The following is a 15,418-nucleotide window of genomic DNA, read 5'->3' as shown; positions in this document are numbered from 1 at the left end:
TGGTTGACGACCTTTAACATTTGAAGATGCATGGTACGCGATCAGGCTATGACCGCGTCAAAGTGTGTTGTTTCGTTATCTATATGAGATCTTGCAGTATACATGGACATAGTGGAAGCGTCTGGTACCCGTCGCTCCTATTAGCAAGATGTCCGTCAACATTCTTATGTCAAAGCATAAATAGACTTGAGAAAACAAGACCATTTACAAAGCATCGAATTCAGCTTAGCGAGGATTATCCGATCGATTTCGGGAAGAATAATAACCCACTCCCACGATAGCTCAAGCCAACGTTAACCCACATCCCCACCAGCATCCCTCTAAGCCAGCCCAGTACCAACACTCCAGGTCGCATCAGCATTGAAGCTCGCCGCAGCATCGAAATCATGAACACCACCGTTACTAGCAATGTTTCCGATGTTGTTGTAATGACGAATATACCTCGTCGGAAAACCCCACGCACGAATCGAGCTGCCAGACCCACCAAGTCCCGTCTGAGGACAGAACGTCGCATCCTCCTTGAACGCCTTCGACCCGTCATTCGCCTGTAGCTGCAAGACGAAATTGTAATGGCGAATGTAACTACCAGCCGTATCTTTGGATTCAAATGAGAAACAAGCGCTGTTTGCGAGTCCGGCGCGCACGGTCCAGGAAGCCTGTCGCTTGAGCAGCGCGGTACTGGAGGAAGAAACGACTTGTGTGTTAACGGTAGAGCCAGTATGTGCGAGGTAGCGGTCTGTGTAGCCTGCGGTTGTGGCGCGGAGAGAGATTGACGAACCGACTGTGTAGGCGGGTCCGCTGGTCAAGCTTGTAGTCGCGTATTTCGCCGCAACGATGTTGGCTTGCACTGCGTTCTCAGTCGCATCGGTGGGGTACCCGGATGTCATGACTCCCTCGTAAAACGTTCCTTGCGCTCCATTGCTGTTGTCGCCACCGATGCCTAGGATGATCGCGCCTTCTTTGCTCATGGGGTTGTAGCCCGAGACACTGGGTCGCGCGCCGTTGTAGTACGTCGACAAGGAGCCGGAAACGGCGTTGCCGCCCCGGAGAGCCCACTTGTTTGGTCCGCCCTTCAGAACGGTGGTGAGAAAGCGGTCTGTGAGGGTAGGGTCCGCTGGGTTGTTTTTGGGCGACATGCCGGAGAAGAGGCCGTTTTCCAGATCCGCCATTAGCCAGGGGCCGGAGCCGGAGCCGGTGCCCCAGATGGTGTTTGTGCCGAAGTAGATGGCTTCCATGTGGCCATTTCCTGTGGGGTTTGTTAGTGAAATGCGATTGATAATGGTGGATGAGAAGGTGCCTACCAGTGTCAAGATTGTTGGTCTCGGCGTTGCCGTAGTCGAAACAGCACGCATCGTTGAAATGTGTTCCGTCGAGCACAGCGTACATGCCCTCTGCGGCGTCGCCAGTCGCTGAACCGCTGACCTTGTTATTGCGGTATCCGGTACCGGGTGAGACAAAGACACCATATGCTTTCTTCCCATTTAGTGTAACAGGTGCGCCGATGGCTCCAGCCAGGTTGTCATAGCCATTAGCTTCCGGTCCGTTGAAGCCTCCAGGTGGGGCTTGTGTAAGGTGGTTACCACGGCCAGATTGATCGTAAATGATGGTAATAAGACATGTGGTGTTGGCGCAGAACTTGTCTTGTGTTGCGGCATTGGCTACACCACCAGCGGAGAGAGGTGCGACATTGGTGGTAGCGCCATCGGAGCCGCGCTTGACCTGGTACAAAGAACCGCTGAAGGCATTGTAGAGCGCGCGAGTGGTGCTGTGCGCAGCGATGCAAGGCGTGTTGCCTGAGGCGTAGATGTCGCAAGGTCCAGCAGCGACGAAAGAACCCGTAGCCGCAAGGCCAAGCGCGGCGATCTTGGATGGTGAAGGCATGACTGGCTGTTACTACTATTACCACGAGAGAAGAACCGGGCGATCGACTGGATCAACCAGATATTTGCTACATCGCCTGCATTTAAACAAATATCTCTGCAGCCTTGTTGTCGCTGTATCAATATACATAGTTCATCTCTCCGTCCGTGGACTAGATGAGAAAGGCAGTTGGGTATGCACGGTGGGCAATTTCTCCTCCAACAGCGACGAGGCCTGTACATTTACGAGCCTTAGCATGTCACGAGGTTGCAACTCCAGGTTCTCCGGCGCCTGCGCTCCCCGTATTCTGGCTGTTTGGATTGCGGGGGAGGACAGGGTATGAGGCTGTAGCTCCGGAAGATATAAGCTTTGCCGAGGAACACGAGGCGCTTACCGCACACACACCATCAACCCCCTCTGACATCATTATCCACCTTCTCTGCTCTTTCTTATCTACACATCGCCATCCACCTTCCGCCCCGCCACCTCCCCCACCCACCCAGTGTTAAGATCTAAGGTTGTAGTGCCGGAACAAATAAGCTTTGCCGAGGAACATCTGTCGGATAACAAGACCTGGACTAGCGTTTCCAAGTGCCGTCGGAGTGCACGCCGTCACGCCGCATACACGTGAGAACACGTCTGTAACTTTCCGCGATACGGCAGAGTGAACTTTTTACAGTTCTCAACGCTCCACAAACTCACTGCGGGCTAAACCTCGGCACTCGCATCCGGCGGCGTTCTAGATTTGATCGTCCGCTTTGTGACGGTGCCGGCATGTATGCGTGTGACGTATAAACCTTGAATGGCTGTCTTGAAACGCATAGAGAGTTAAGTCATGCAGTTTGGTGCGAGTGATACCAATGAGTACCACAGCGAAGGTTTGCAAGTTTGCAAGGCCTGGTTCACCGCTTACGGCATGCTTATGGTCGGCGCCTTTGCAGTCGTGGTCGGATGGTTGGTGTTCGTTCAATAGTCTAGCCGATGTTCGCCGGGTGAGCCCAAGGGCCGTAATCCAAGGGTACCGTGGGCAGGACGAAGATGGCGCAGAATGATGTCTCTCCCAAAGAGGGTTGCGAAGTTGTTGAGCTGGGTGACTATCAGTCCTGTGCGCAAAGCTAGAGCTGTCATCCTACTGACATATTGGCATTCCGTCAATGATGTTCAGCGCAGGCCGCTCACTACACGAATGCGCGAGAAGCCCGTGTGGACGAAGTGTGGCGTCGCACTGAGACTAATGGATGAATTTGGCGTCCAGGCCGTCTGTATTCTGAAACGTCTAGTTTTGTACCCTTAATAGAGCAGTCGAACATGGTATCATATGCTAAAGCGTTGCAAAAAAAACCACCAAGATGTAAGCGCCCCCAATATGCCAGTCATAACTTTATATTCCCCGCTTGCGCGTACATGATGCGCGACGTGAGATCTTTAGTTTCGAATCGAAGACGTCGCTGTCGATTTTGATCGCGCAAGCCGGGACGTGGCGTTACCGATCTTGTCCGCTGGATCGCGGTGCTAACGGTGGTAATGGCATGTGGTTCTCGTGCAGGTCACCGTGTGTTTCGTACCGCGCCGGACGTCGCTTCATTGGTTCGACTTGTAGTTCCACTTCGCTGGTCAAGGTGATCGTCATGTCGGTATCCGTATTCATGTTTCCATTTTCGCTCTTCGGCCGGATCTTACCCCACAGGCGAGACATCCCCGTCTTGGGAGCTTCCTCCTCTTCCAAGATGGCTTCCTGGCTTCCTCGCTCCAGGTCCTGTTCTGTATCCGCCCAATGCTTCATCTCATAGCTGTTGCCCTTGTCATTTGCGAGCTCTGGCACGTTGCGGGGTGCTTCGGATTTCCGGTTCGTGGAATGCGACGCTGATGCATTGGCGGTTAGCGTCTTCGATGAATGCGCGCTCGATTTCTTGAAGGATATGCCACCTGAGAGGGATTGTGATAGACTGAAGGGGATCTTCGCAAGGAGAGGTTTCAGTACTGGAGCTGAGGCACATATCTGCTATCAGTAAGCATTGTACCTCTGATTAGCACTCGTATATGGCAACTTACTACACCCAAGTCGATCTCTACAGCGGCCGCGATCCAAAGTGGATATGCGTACCAGGTTTGATCGTACTCATCGAAGAGACTCCGATAGATGAACCAGGTACGCACGATACCAGCAGCGGTGACAATCAGTCCCATTGCAAAGAGCGCGGCGACGGCCATGCGCTCACGCAGACGCATGTGAAGCTAAATCAGTCAGTACCTATTTTGCGTTGCGTGAGGAATCGAGCCAACTTACGCCCATGACCAAGGGGATCGGTGTTACCGTAGTGAGAAAGTCCGCGACGCAGTTGATAATCCCGCAAATGAGAGTCGCAACTCCCTCGTCCATACAAGTGTCTGCCGGTGCACCGACAGTCCAATAGTTCTTGATGGGTGTGCAGAAGAAGATGGCGATGAAGGGGAATGATATCAAGATGCCGAGTGTGTAGACAACATTGACATGAACCGCCCACTTGAACCATCTAAGCAAATTAGCAAGACTGTTGAAATGCAGTAGCCACGCCGAAGCTACTCACGTCTTCCCCGAGTCCGAGATCAATCGGTAATAGAAGCAATGCAGAGAGAGCCTCGTGAAGCTCGCGGCCGCTGTGAAGACCACCTTGGCTGTCATGGCGATTTTAAAGGCGGGAACGAACATGGAAAAGGGGATATCCCAAACATGTCTATCGTGGTACCATGGTTAGCGGTATGCTATGCAACTGTGAATTGCTTTGCTCACCTATTCCATCCAAATCGTAGGTTTGCCAGGAGAACGACGGCAGTGAGACCGCATGTGAAGAGCAGCGCGATAAGGATGAAGACATCGTCGATACCAAACCACCTCTTGATTACTAGACGCGTGTATAAACGGGCAGCCACAGTGAGGACGGTCAGTGCTATGAGGATGCTGTTGACAATGAGGAGGGCAGGGCCGCGCGTTTCCGGGTCAATATAATTCGGGGTCGGCCAGGACAGGAGGACATCCACCGGAGGCAACTGCATACTGGATTATCGTGGGCCTGCCCGGGGAAGTATGCGACACATGTGGGCGTGGAGGGTCGACGAGCTGCGGATAGACGGGCAAGGTCAAAGAAACGAAATCGAGGTTGCCACTAGGATAGGGTCTCGAGGGTTATGTTCAGTGAAGAGTGGGGCTGCGCACATGGCCGTTAGCTCCATCCATGTCATGAAGCGCGCAATGGGGCGCTGGCTACCGTCACGACGCTGGTGTCGCATTGGCTTCGAAGCTCGGCTTTTACACGGACCGTACGCAAGGCACGATAATCGTGGCACATCAGCGGGGTCTTGCATGCGGCGCACGAACTCTCCGTGAAGGGTAGAACCGAAAATCACAACCAAAGGTTCTGCGTAGCCGCATCATCCGGGCATCATGACGAGCACTTGGAAACGTTCGCTCTTTCATGATCTGCCTAGGCATTTGGAGCTCATCTCCAAACTTTGTGGACATATGCGTACTGGTTGGCAGCAAAAGCTCTCTTGGTTGGTCACCGGCTCGCTGGACACCAATTTCCGCGTTGCCGGAGTACGAGACATGCGGCCACAACAGCGAGTATGGCAATCCCTCGCACAAAGACCCGGGCATGTCTCAGGTCACAGGGACCTCCAATGGACGAGTCGTGCCACCTGTAGCTACGGGAACTAGGTCTTGGCCGAGCTGGAGACTTTCGGGAGGCACCAACCAGTAAAGTCCGGCAATAACGGGGGGCTTGTTAAATCGTCGAGAGTTTCTGGACCCTGAAACCATGTGTTGAATGTAGCAATCGACGCGAAACGTGATGGTGATCCTTGGGTTCGTGGTTGTGTAGGGAAGGTCTGCCTGTGCGTGCGGCCAGGTCTGATCAGGCAACCCACGCTAGCGCCGACTGCACGGGGCCTAGCGTCGGATCTTTGTCACCCTGCAGCGATCCATTGCTGTTTGCCCCACTTGAATCCTCCCTTCGTCGAACCCAAATCTACGGGGGCATTTCGATCTAATTATGATCCTCAGGAATCACAACGACGGTGCCGCCTGCCCATCGGCGCCCCGACAGCTGCGACGATTATCTCCGACGACGCCGACATCACGGGTATCAAGGACCCGTTGACAGCGGTGTGGCTGTTGCGCGCTGACGTGCAGTGTTCACAGTTCAACAAACTTTTGTAGGACGTGCAGTTCTCGCGGCATTGGGTACGGTCATATAGCGCCGACACCAAGGTACTGGAGCTTACGCGTGCCGATGTATATTGCAGAACCCATTTGCAACCCACTCTTTGATCAATGGCTACGGCGTGGGTATCACTAGGGTATATACCGACTCGTTCACGTATGACGCCCACATGCTCGAACGGCGAATCCTTCGCTCCATATCGGTTCCAAAAGCCACACCGCTGGATCCATGTGCGATATCCTCCGCATGGGACAATGTTCGCGCCCAGGCCTCTGACTCGATATGAGGCTGATACGCTCTCCTTTGCACTTCCGGGACAAGGCTGCCACGAGGCTGGCAATGGCTTGCACCTAATCCTATAGCGCGCGCAATGCACGAGCATATCGGCATGCTCTCGAGACGAGGTTTGGCGTTGCTTGTACTTCGATGCCCGGGCATATATATCTTTTTATGTCGCTTCTAGCGTCGAAACATCCTCTTTCGGCTTCAGATATTGATGTCGTAGTGAATACCCACAGTATATTTGTGGTAACGGGACGTATCTTGACAATTTCATCTGCAGGATCGATCCGCCCGAGGAACATGATTCGGGCGCGGCTCCGTGCGACCGTCATTGGCCGAGCCCGCCCCCAGAAAGGCGCACTGCCCCAAGAAAACAGGGCGTGCAGCATCGTGCGCAGTCAGCATTCGCGCCTCCGAACCATTGCCCAACTACCAGCCTTCTACGCTCAGCGCCAGAATCATGACATTTCCTCATGTGGCGCAACGCTGCTGAGCCCGCGTCTCCCGCCACGTGTGTAGCTGTCGCCATATCTACCTGACGCCGTATCGGGCCTTCTGCTGCACAGTTTTTGCTGGGTTGTTCCTAGTCATACAATATAGACTAGGACTCAGGCACACGCTCGCCCACGATCCTCTGCCGTCCCAATACCGGGCGAAGTCTACGGTTACTTGCAGGCGACCCGCCGTTGTGGATACTGAATGCAACCAAGGGGTGTTCATTCATATTTCATGTGGACTCGTGAATGCTTGACGAAACTGTCTCAGGGACTCATACATGTATCGCGGTCATTGCGATGGGGACGAAGGTACATGGAGTGGGCAAAGCTAGTTACATGTTGTTGCACACAGAAGAACAGTGTCATCGCAGGTCAATGTGGGCATGCAGGTAAGTGCGGCGAGTCACTATTGAGTTGCTCTACATCTACATTTTGAATGCCGGCCCAATAGGCAGACAGGACGCAAGCCACAAGTCGGCTTGTAGTCATGGTAGTGTATCCATGACAGGATAGCAACCCTCATTCATACTCCACGGAACACGTCCATCAAACCACTCCAATCGCTGACCAATGCTTACAAGTCTCATGACTTTGCCAGGTACCCGCGCTGATCTCCCGACGAATCCACCCCGTCTCCACGCCAGCACCTCACGCAAAGAGGAAATTGAATAGGTCTGCAGCCTACATCAAGATGGAAGCCTGCAAAGTAGGCGATCTAACGTCAACGTAGGCTCCAGGGTGTTCCCCTTTTTCATTGAATGAGATGTCGGTTACACGACAGATTGCGCGACAGACTAGGCTTATGAAATTGTCGCATTCGTGAATTCAGCACTCAGACCCCTCTCACGAGGAGGATTGGAGTCTCGAGAAGGGTAACCTATCTCGTGCTTGGTCTTCTGCTTGCACTGTTTGAAAGGGTGCTTCAGGCGGGGGGGAATTTCCGGATCACCTGGTTTACGAAGAGCGTCAAGTTGGGAATGCCAATCCACATCATTGTCGCCTTTGCAATGGCCTTCATTGTGGCAAAAGTTCTCCCAATCCTCCGAGAACATAAGACCAGTTCGATGGAGGAAGTTGAAGGTCTGATCCAGGGAGGGATTGTATGTGTTGTCGTTCCAGCCGAACTCGCCAACGATGCAAGGGTAGTTCCGACCATGCTTGGACCAGACACTGGAAATGGCTTCACCACGTGGATTGCGTGCGATCGGTAACGTGTAGGCTCCCATGAGGTTATATTGGCCGTTGCCCGCATTCATCGCTTGTCCTAGAGCCGACTGGACCGTCTGGAAGTCAGCAGTTTGTAGAGCGTCATACAGATTGTGCTCGTGGACAAAAAGGGACGAGCGGACGACATCTTCCTTGGTAGCTCCGTAAACGTCGCCGTTCTGCTGTTCAAAGAAGTTACGGTAACCAGTCGGGCCATGGATCAACGCTTTGTGGTTTTTGCCAGGGTCGTTCTCCTGCGAAATATCCAAGGCGTACATGTAGTATGCGTGATCCGGGCGTTCCGGCAGGCAAACTCGGTTCTCGGTCGGCCCACGAAAATCCCACTCACAGCCACCTGTTGGCACGTCAGCGTCAACGATGTAGGGCCTTTCCCATTGCCACAGTGCGTTGATGACGCTATGTTTGAAGATCCTTTCGGTCATCTTCATGATATCCTCTTGGATATTTCCATCTCTTCTGAAGAAGTCCTGGCCCTGCATGATAGTGAGCAGGTCTTGTCCATGGTTATTCTTGTCTCCTTCCATGAGCGTCTTCATCTCATGTGCAATGCTGATCATACTGTGATGGCGAAACTCGTTTAGGGATGAGCGTATAATCGCCTCGACATTGGAAGGAAGCTTCACAGGATCGGCTCGAGCGTTGTTGATTGTGCCGATGATGGAGATGTAGGTAGACGCGGCCATGTTGACCATCGGAGGCGCGGCAGTCTTGTCGAGACCAATGAAACCTGGGATGGCTAGTGCCCCACCAACCATCATCAGTAGACCGGAGACGACAGCCATACCCAGCTTCTCATTCCTCTTGTGGTCGTTCTTTTCCTGTTGGATTTGCGTCGAGATGCGTGATGCAGCGCTGTATGTCTGCACAAGTGAAGGCACTTGTCCATCCGCATACATTGCACCTTCCTGTAGACCAAGATGAAGGCTCTTGAACAGGTGGTCCACACCGGCGATCTGTTCGAAGAGGAAGTATGCCATCTGCCTATCGTGTTGCGGTAGCGAGGGATTGAGAGCTTGACAGGAGAAGCTGCACCCTCCAACAGTGTCGCAATAGGAGGCACTTGGCGCTACATTGGGCGCAAGCTTGTCGCGAAGATAGTGCGGAAATGAGTTGTAGCTTGGGTCGTTCAGATAGCCGGTCCAGTACGCAGCTGCAAATACCTTGATGTTCGGTAGGTGTTGCCTCCAGGTCTCAGCGGTGGGTGTGATAAGGTCACAGCCGTTCGACGCATATGTAGGCACTGAGACATATCCGCCGGGGCCCTGCATTGGTGGTGGTTTCCGAGGATCGACGTTGATGGGAGCGCCGGTGGCGAAGTTTACAAGGCAGAACAAGATTCTGGTGATGAGAATCTTGACCAACATCTTGATAGCTAGTGTCTCTACGAAAAGGGTTTGTAGTAGTAGTAGTAGTAGTAGTAGTAGTAGTAGTAGTAGTAGTAGTAGTAGTAGTAGTAGTAGTAGTAGTAGTAGTAGTAGTAGTAGTAGTAGTAGTAGTAGTCGTTGTAGTAGTTGCAGTTGTATTCGTAGTAGCAGTAGTTGTAATTGTAATTGTAGCGGTAGTGGTGATACTATATTCTCAGAAGTGTTAAAGTGTGCATGGTACCCAGCATGTTATATACAAAATCCCATTGCAGTGCGATGATGAGATTTTCGCCTCGAAAAGCGACGAATTTCCTCAACCCTGGTTGACACATATTCCAGTTTTACCAGCTGAGTTGTATCAGCCTCTGCATTGGTTACTTGCTCCGCGAAGTAGGTCTCAAGATCCAGCGATGTTCCGTAGTTAGCATGGAGAAAGTGGGACACGCAGGAAAAAAGAGAGTGAACCACAGTTCAGATGTCCGCGCACCGGCCACATACATCTAGAAAGACCAACAGTAGCTTCCCTTTTGGTCTATATCGACTCGTACTACGGTAATCAGCAATAGTATTAGAGACGCGGTAGCCTTTCAGCGTATTGCATGCACTAGATATTCTATTATGAACTCTGGGTCTCTAAGTACCCGGAGAGAACGCTTTTCTTGGGATTGCTTGGAGCAGCACTGTGAGAGGAGCTATTGGTGTCGCAGAAGTAAGGTATCCCGGGTTGCGACTAGCTAGCATCTGGCTCGCCATCCAGAGTGATATCGTAGTGGGAGTTGCGCTGGGCGGTGAGCAGTCGCGAAGTTCCGTGTTGCGTCATCTCCGTGCTGGGCTTAGCGCGTCTTCGTCATCTTCAATCCACCCGAGCTCCCCGGGGCCAAATGTCGCATGCGGCACCCTTCAATGCGACACATTCATCACCATTTCGCACGGCAATTTCAACAATGCTAGCCATCAGCTACGATATCTAGTAGTTGTATACGCGAAGTTGGATTCTACTCCCCTCCTCCGCTGCGAACGCCCGAACATGAACGTGTCAAGTGTCTTGATACGCATGCGAACAGCGCCCATTATTGACAACGATGCTCCACCACGATACTACTGCCGAAATTGACTGGCTTGATACGATAGTTTTCCCCATCTATTTCGAATGTGGTAGTCTGTGCCCCAATGATTGTCAGGAGCGTATCGCCTATTCCCTCTCCTACGATGTCCACATTGTCCGCACGATATGAGCGCCCTGGAGGAATGGATATCGTACCAATGAAGCCATCCCTGGAACCCTCCCATTTTGTGATGCGCATCCCATCACAGACTCCAGTAATTGAAGAGATCGAACAGTCTTCCTCGAGCTCCATACTCAGACCCTCGAACGTGTGTATTATCGCGCGATCCCCACGGAAGCCGATGCAGGTTACGAAGTAGAGTGGCAAAGAACAACCTCGTTCTAGAAAGACCTTGACCTGCACATCAGGAGCGGTCTCGGCAGCATAGCGCACTGATGCGAATGTCCCAGCTTCTTGGAAGAACGTAGTGGCTGCCTCTTCGCTCCACCTAGAGATGCGTGACTCTGGCTTCAGCACATCACGTATGCACACTCTTCGCCGAATATGACTGGCAATATCGCTCGTTCGCAGGCCAGAGAACATACTTGCATTCCACGCTGTGGTGCACATGGGAATATCAGGTAGCAGCATCTGCATATCCCGGATTGCTTTCGTTACTTTGATTTCGGCGTTCATTCGGGCTAGCCGCATCTGCTCGGCGTCGAGTAAGAGTCCAACTATACGGCAGACTTCTGGCTCCACGAAGCACTCGTCGAACACTTGCTCAAGAAAAGCATGCGTCTTCCTTGCCTTGCTCTGCTCTGCCTTGCTCTGCTCTACCAAGAGCAAGAGCTCGAACGCTAAAGAGAGCACAGTAACCAGCAGGAACATATACTCTGCATCCCCTCGGCACACTCCGAGGTCCTCCTTGATATCGAACGTGGCGATTGTTGGTCCAAGAACGCGCCGATCCCAGTCTGTTCTGGGATCGAAACCATTTGGCGATAAGACTGTGGTTATCTCGTCTCGGACACGTTCGACTATCCTTTGACCGAAATCCTCGAGGATTGAGGAAGGGACATCTGGTTGTTGCAGATGAGACTTCTCGATCAAGGTGCTGTGTATACCGCGAAGGATGGCCAAATGGCTGAAGGGTGTGTTCTCGCGAGGAACCGCGGCGATGGACGTGGTTGAGGTTGAGGTGGACGCTGATTGTGTCGGCAGGCTCGACAAGCTCGATACGCTCGATAAGCTTGGTACTCTTAACCAGCTTGCTACTCTCGACCGAAGGTCATCCATAATATTGAAGAAGAGGCAAAGATGGCCATCCGCGCTGCTTCAAATGCTGTCTTGTAGATCGCGGCTGGCTTGGCCATGTCTCTACGACGAAAGTCACGTTCCGTTCGTGAGACATATGTCTCGAGTTCTGCTCAGACAATGTTCACACGGGTTCCACGACAAAATCGCTCTCCATATGACAACGCGAAGTCAGCATGTCGATCCGAACAAATATAGGTATGGTGGGGACTGATTTGCTAATTTGGGAGCTGAAGGTCAACCGTCAACAAACCAACAACCCCACACAAATCGCGAAGATCTGCAACCTTTCCTGGAGATTATCTGAATGTCCGCAACGAGCCGAGCATATCATCACCAAAAGCTTCCCCACTTCTTCTTTCTGCCTCCTCTTCCGCGCCGTCCGCCAACGCGACAAATCCGACCCGTCGATAAGCCGACACAATATTCATCGACTCATCCCCTTCCCATTCCCGAAACAGATCAAGGACAATCAAGACAGCAGGATCGTACCATCCCCTCTCCCTGATGGATTTCGTGATGGCCCTCAAGATCGTACGTACTGCAACGTATTGTCCAGGTCCGCCAGGATACACCATTGTTGACACCTCACGCACCCTTGCCTCCTCACTCATAACGAAGGAACGCTGCAAACACACGCCACGTAACGTGTCTTTGTACTGAGTAAACGCTCGCTCGAAAACATCATACAATGCAAGACCTGTTGGTAACCTTCCAGCCGCGTCTTCTTCTCGGTCGCAAAAGTGTACGAACAACTGGTCGACGAACCCGTGAAGCATTTCCGTTACCTCAGGGCTCATCAGCCGTTCCATGACCCATATTCCCTCCCATTTCTCTTCCGCCCAGTTGTCCGAGAGAGCAGGATCAAGACATCGTATAGCGATCCCTCTATCCGGTAAAGGTCGTTTGCAAAGATATCTGCGACAGCAGGGGCATGTAGCTACAACACCGGGACCGTCCTTCAGCCATGGGTCGAGACAGCCACGGTGAAAAGTGTGGCGACAAGGGGTCGTGACGACGACGTCTTGCGGAACGTCACTCAAAGCCTCGCGATATGAGACGGCGCAGATGGGACTCTCATCTTCCATGTTGTAGGCTGTGAAGGCAATGAGACTTGTGGTGTAAAATTTGAAGAGAGTTGGAGCGTCCATGGTGGACACCGGTAGAGTTGTGTGAGAGACCGAGATGGCTGCTTCAGCGAGGGGATGTGTTCCTTTCGAGGGCAGTGCATGTTGAAGGCTCAATTCATACAAAAGTCCGATGGACTTTCGGTGGGTCTCGGTGATGAGAGAATTCTGTCACTATGCGCTTCCATGGTTCGCGATGGCACACTAAGCCAACCCATGGCGTGATGAACGAAATGCTTACTCCACAATACCCTGAATACTGGCAGCAAAAACGCTAAGTACGTATACAATCATTCTGTTAGGCTGAAGCTTTGCTACACCTGCACAATAGGACTGCGTGGTGCGGTGAAGGCGGGTGTTACCGAATCGGACTACCCTGGTTTCTCCGCAAGCGGACCCTGAGCCCATCCACCAACTTCCTCTCTCTTCACTACCTACACCCATACTCAACACCAAACCACTCAGACCCACAAAGCCGCAACATGCCACTACCCACCCGCACCGAGTTCTATCGCGACCATTTGGCGCCGTGTCGCATTCTGCCAGGCGCCCCCAAGTTCATCGACATCGGCATCTGCGTCGTTTGCCAAGAGGATTTTAACGATGCGTCATATGATATGATCTCCGTCAAAAGCTGTTCGCACGTCTTCCACCGAAAGTGCATCATCCAATGGACTGAGAGCTGGGGCTCGCCGCGCGACAAATGCCCTTCATGTCGGGAGGCGATGTACCAGTACATACCGACGACGTATCCTGAGATCGCGGCCATGCAGGAAGCGCAGACAATTCAAGACGCAGAGACTCGGCTTCCCGGATTGGGTCCGTATGCTGTAGCAAGAGAAGCTGAGCGACTCTGGTTCGCGTCCATGGGGGTTTCGGTCGACGGTCTCGATGACTTTGACGATATGACTGAGCCGACACTCCTGTCTGACGAGGATGGTGACGAACTTTAGGTGACAGTGGAGACAGGGGCTTCAGTCACAACTCGTCACTTGTCACTGCAAGTCCCGTCTTTCGCAGACTTCGGAGACGCATTGCCAGGATACTCTCCCACATTTCCAATGTACTCTGCCACATCGCTAGGAGAGTCTCCTACATCGCCAAGATACCATCCCACCTCTCCAATATTCCCTTCCACATGGCCAGTATATTCTGCGTCAACGTCAGGGCACTCTCCCACGTTCCCAGTATATTCTGCTACATCGCTAGGAGTGTCTACGACATCGCCAGCACACTCACTGTCAACGCCTCATAGCCGACCCTCGCCGGACGTACGAGATGGAGGAAGTCACACAGACCCGGAGCAGATATTTCAGCTGGCCCAGATGCGTCGCCTTATCTCCAACGAGTTCACGATAGTGAGAGAAATCTCCAACGTCGCTGTTGTCCGCACAGTCCATCCATCGTTGCCGAACTCATACCTCGCGATACCTTTTCAGGGCAACATCGAGTAATCGAGCGAAGCGGTAGTGCATAGCGCGATTGGATACCTCATGTTATGCAGGACGGGGCGCATGGATGGTATGGGGTTGTTGTGTGGTGTATGTGGGTGACGGGCTATTTTGTTATAAATTTATATGCAATATATATGAGGGCCTACGCTCAAAGAGAAATAGGACGAGTTATCTTTGGCGGATAAACAGGGTGTAATGAGGCAGCTCGGAGACATCACGTCACGGTATCGCGAGGTTAAATTCTCTGGGTCGGAGCCACACATTGGTAAGTAATAACCCATTCTTTTACCACGCCTTTTATCATCTTGGTAGGATCTTTACACCAAGGACCCGGGTTGGATCGCTCTCTGGAAGGTTTGCCGCTACTAAAGCCTTTCCCTACGCGAGCTTCTTTTCATAATTGGCTATTATGGCTATGGTGACGTGAAGCACAAAACTCAGAGAGCATTGAAGATGGCTGGCGGCAGCTACTCCCTGATAAAGGACCCATGGTCCTGATGAATGGTAATTTACGTCCAGCGAACATGATTGTAACAGCCGAATAGCCTGTTCGCGTTGTGGCGGTCGTAGATTGGGAGCAAGCAGGCTGGTATCCGGATTATTGGGAGTATTGCGAGGCTATGTTTCCGGCCTCGTAAAAAGGAGATTGGCGTGGATGTATTGATCAGATCCTAACGCCGGAGCGAGATGCCTTAGAAGCTTTTGACTTTTATACCATGGCCCTGGGGAAGTTCTGATACCAAGGGAGAGCATACTATCCCGAGCGTAATGCAAAATGTACCTTGAGAGGAAAGAGCGATCTCAGGAAGAAGGGCTACTAGAATACGTTTCGGCACCTTTCGAAGAACGCATACACAGATCTCACAATCCCATCCCATTCATGCTGCCAGATCACACAACAGATGTCATTTCACTTAGTGAGAACGAGTGACATTTCCACCAGTGATACAAAAGCTCGTCTTCTCCCCTACAATCATGTCTACCAATCCATCTTTTCAACTCACCCAGCCACATAAAGATAACCTCCCATGCCACGCCTAACCCC

General features: G+C 52.3%; 6 protein-coding genes across 6 annotated transcripts; 1 reads left to right on the top strand and 5 right to left on the bottom strand.

Annotated features, from left to right (window-relative positions):
• Nucleotides 1–52: 52 nt before the first annotated feature.
• Nucleotides 53–2,354, bottom strand: BKA58DRAFT_354669 (arabinofuranosidase/B-xylosidase precursor). Its single transcript, XM_046168621.1, has 2 exons — nucleotides 1,302–2,354; nucleotides 53–1,246 (listed from the first exon to the last, which is right to left on the bottom strand). The coding sequence occupies exons 1-2, from the start codon at nucleotides 1,879–1,881 to the stop codon at nucleotides 321–323; spliced, it is 1,506 nt and encodes a 501-aa protein (XP_046029344.1). The 5' UTR covers nucleotides 1,882–2,354; the 3' UTR covers nucleotides 53–320.
• Nucleotides 2,355–3,127: 773 nt separating this feature from the next.
• On the bottom strand, nucleotides 3,128–5,039 carry BKA58DRAFT_96979 (uncharacterized protein). The gene is made up of 6 exons (XM_046176304.1): nucleotides 4,631–5,039; nucleotides 4,428–4,574; nucleotides 4,148–4,373; nucleotides 3,913–4,095; nucleotides 3,787–3,859; nucleotides 3,128–3,723 (listed from the first exon to the last, which is right to left on the bottom strand). The coding sequence occupies exons 1-6, from the start codon at nucleotides 4,891–4,893 to the stop codon at nucleotides 3,344–3,346; spliced, it is 1,272 nt and encodes a 423-aa protein (XP_046029343.1). The 5' UTR covers nucleotides 4,894–5,039; the 3' UTR covers nucleotides 3,128–3,343.
• Nucleotides 5,040–7,638: 2,599 nt separating this feature from the next.
• BKA58DRAFT_466183 (uncharacterized protein) lies at nucleotides 7,639–9,520 on the bottom strand (the record flags this gene model as incomplete). Its single annotated transcript, XM_046174998.1, has 1 exon — nucleotides 7,639–9,520. Exon 1 carries the CDS (start codon nucleotides 9,427–9,429, stop codon nucleotides 7,639–7,641), a length of 1,791 nt encoding a protein of 596 aa, XP_046029342.1. The 5' UTR covers nucleotides 9,430–9,520.
• Nucleotides 9,521–10,338: 818 nt separating this feature from the next.
• Nucleotides 10,339–11,862, bottom strand: BKA58DRAFT_377374 (uncharacterized protein). The gene has a single exon (XM_046169611.1). It carries the CDS (start codon nucleotides 11,772–11,774, stop codon nucleotides 10,500–10,502), a length of 1,275 nt encoding a protein of 424 aa, XP_046029341.1. The 5' UTR covers nucleotides 11,775–11,862; the 3' UTR covers nucleotides 10,339–10,499.
• Nucleotides 11,863–11,932: 70 nt separating this feature from the next.
• Nucleotides 11,933–13,204, bottom strand: BKA58DRAFT_96940 (uncharacterized protein). Its single transcript, XM_046176303.1, has one exon. The coding sequence runs from the start codon at nucleotides 12,941–12,943 to the stop codon at nucleotides 12,092–12,094; it is 852 nt and encodes a 283-aa protein (XP_046029340.1). The 5' UTR covers nucleotides 12,944–13,204; the 3' UTR covers nucleotides 11,933–12,091.
• A 197-nt stretch (nucleotides 13,205–13,401) lies between these two features.
• Nucleotides 13,402–13,701, top strand: BKA58DRAFT_278350 (uncharacterized protein; the record flags this gene model as incomplete). The annotated part of the gene is made up of 1 exon (XM_046166817.1): nucleotides 13,402–13,701. A coding segment is annotated over one exon (300 nt), but the record flags the coding sequence as incomplete, so codon positions are not given.
• Between the last annotated feature and the right edge of the window lie 1,717 nt (nucleotides 13,702–15,418).

This window comes from Alternaria rosae (genome assembly GCF_020736505.1).
Source record: "Alternaria rosae strain MPI-PUGE-AT-0040 chromosome Unknown BKA58scaffold_2, whole genome shotgun sequence".
Lineage (NCBI taxonomy): Eukaryota > Fungi > Ascomycota > Dothideomycetes > Pleosporales > Pleosporaceae > Alternaria > Alternaria rosae.
Note: the sequence above shows the minus strand (reverse complement) of the source record. Positions and strands in the feature narration are given on the sequence as shown.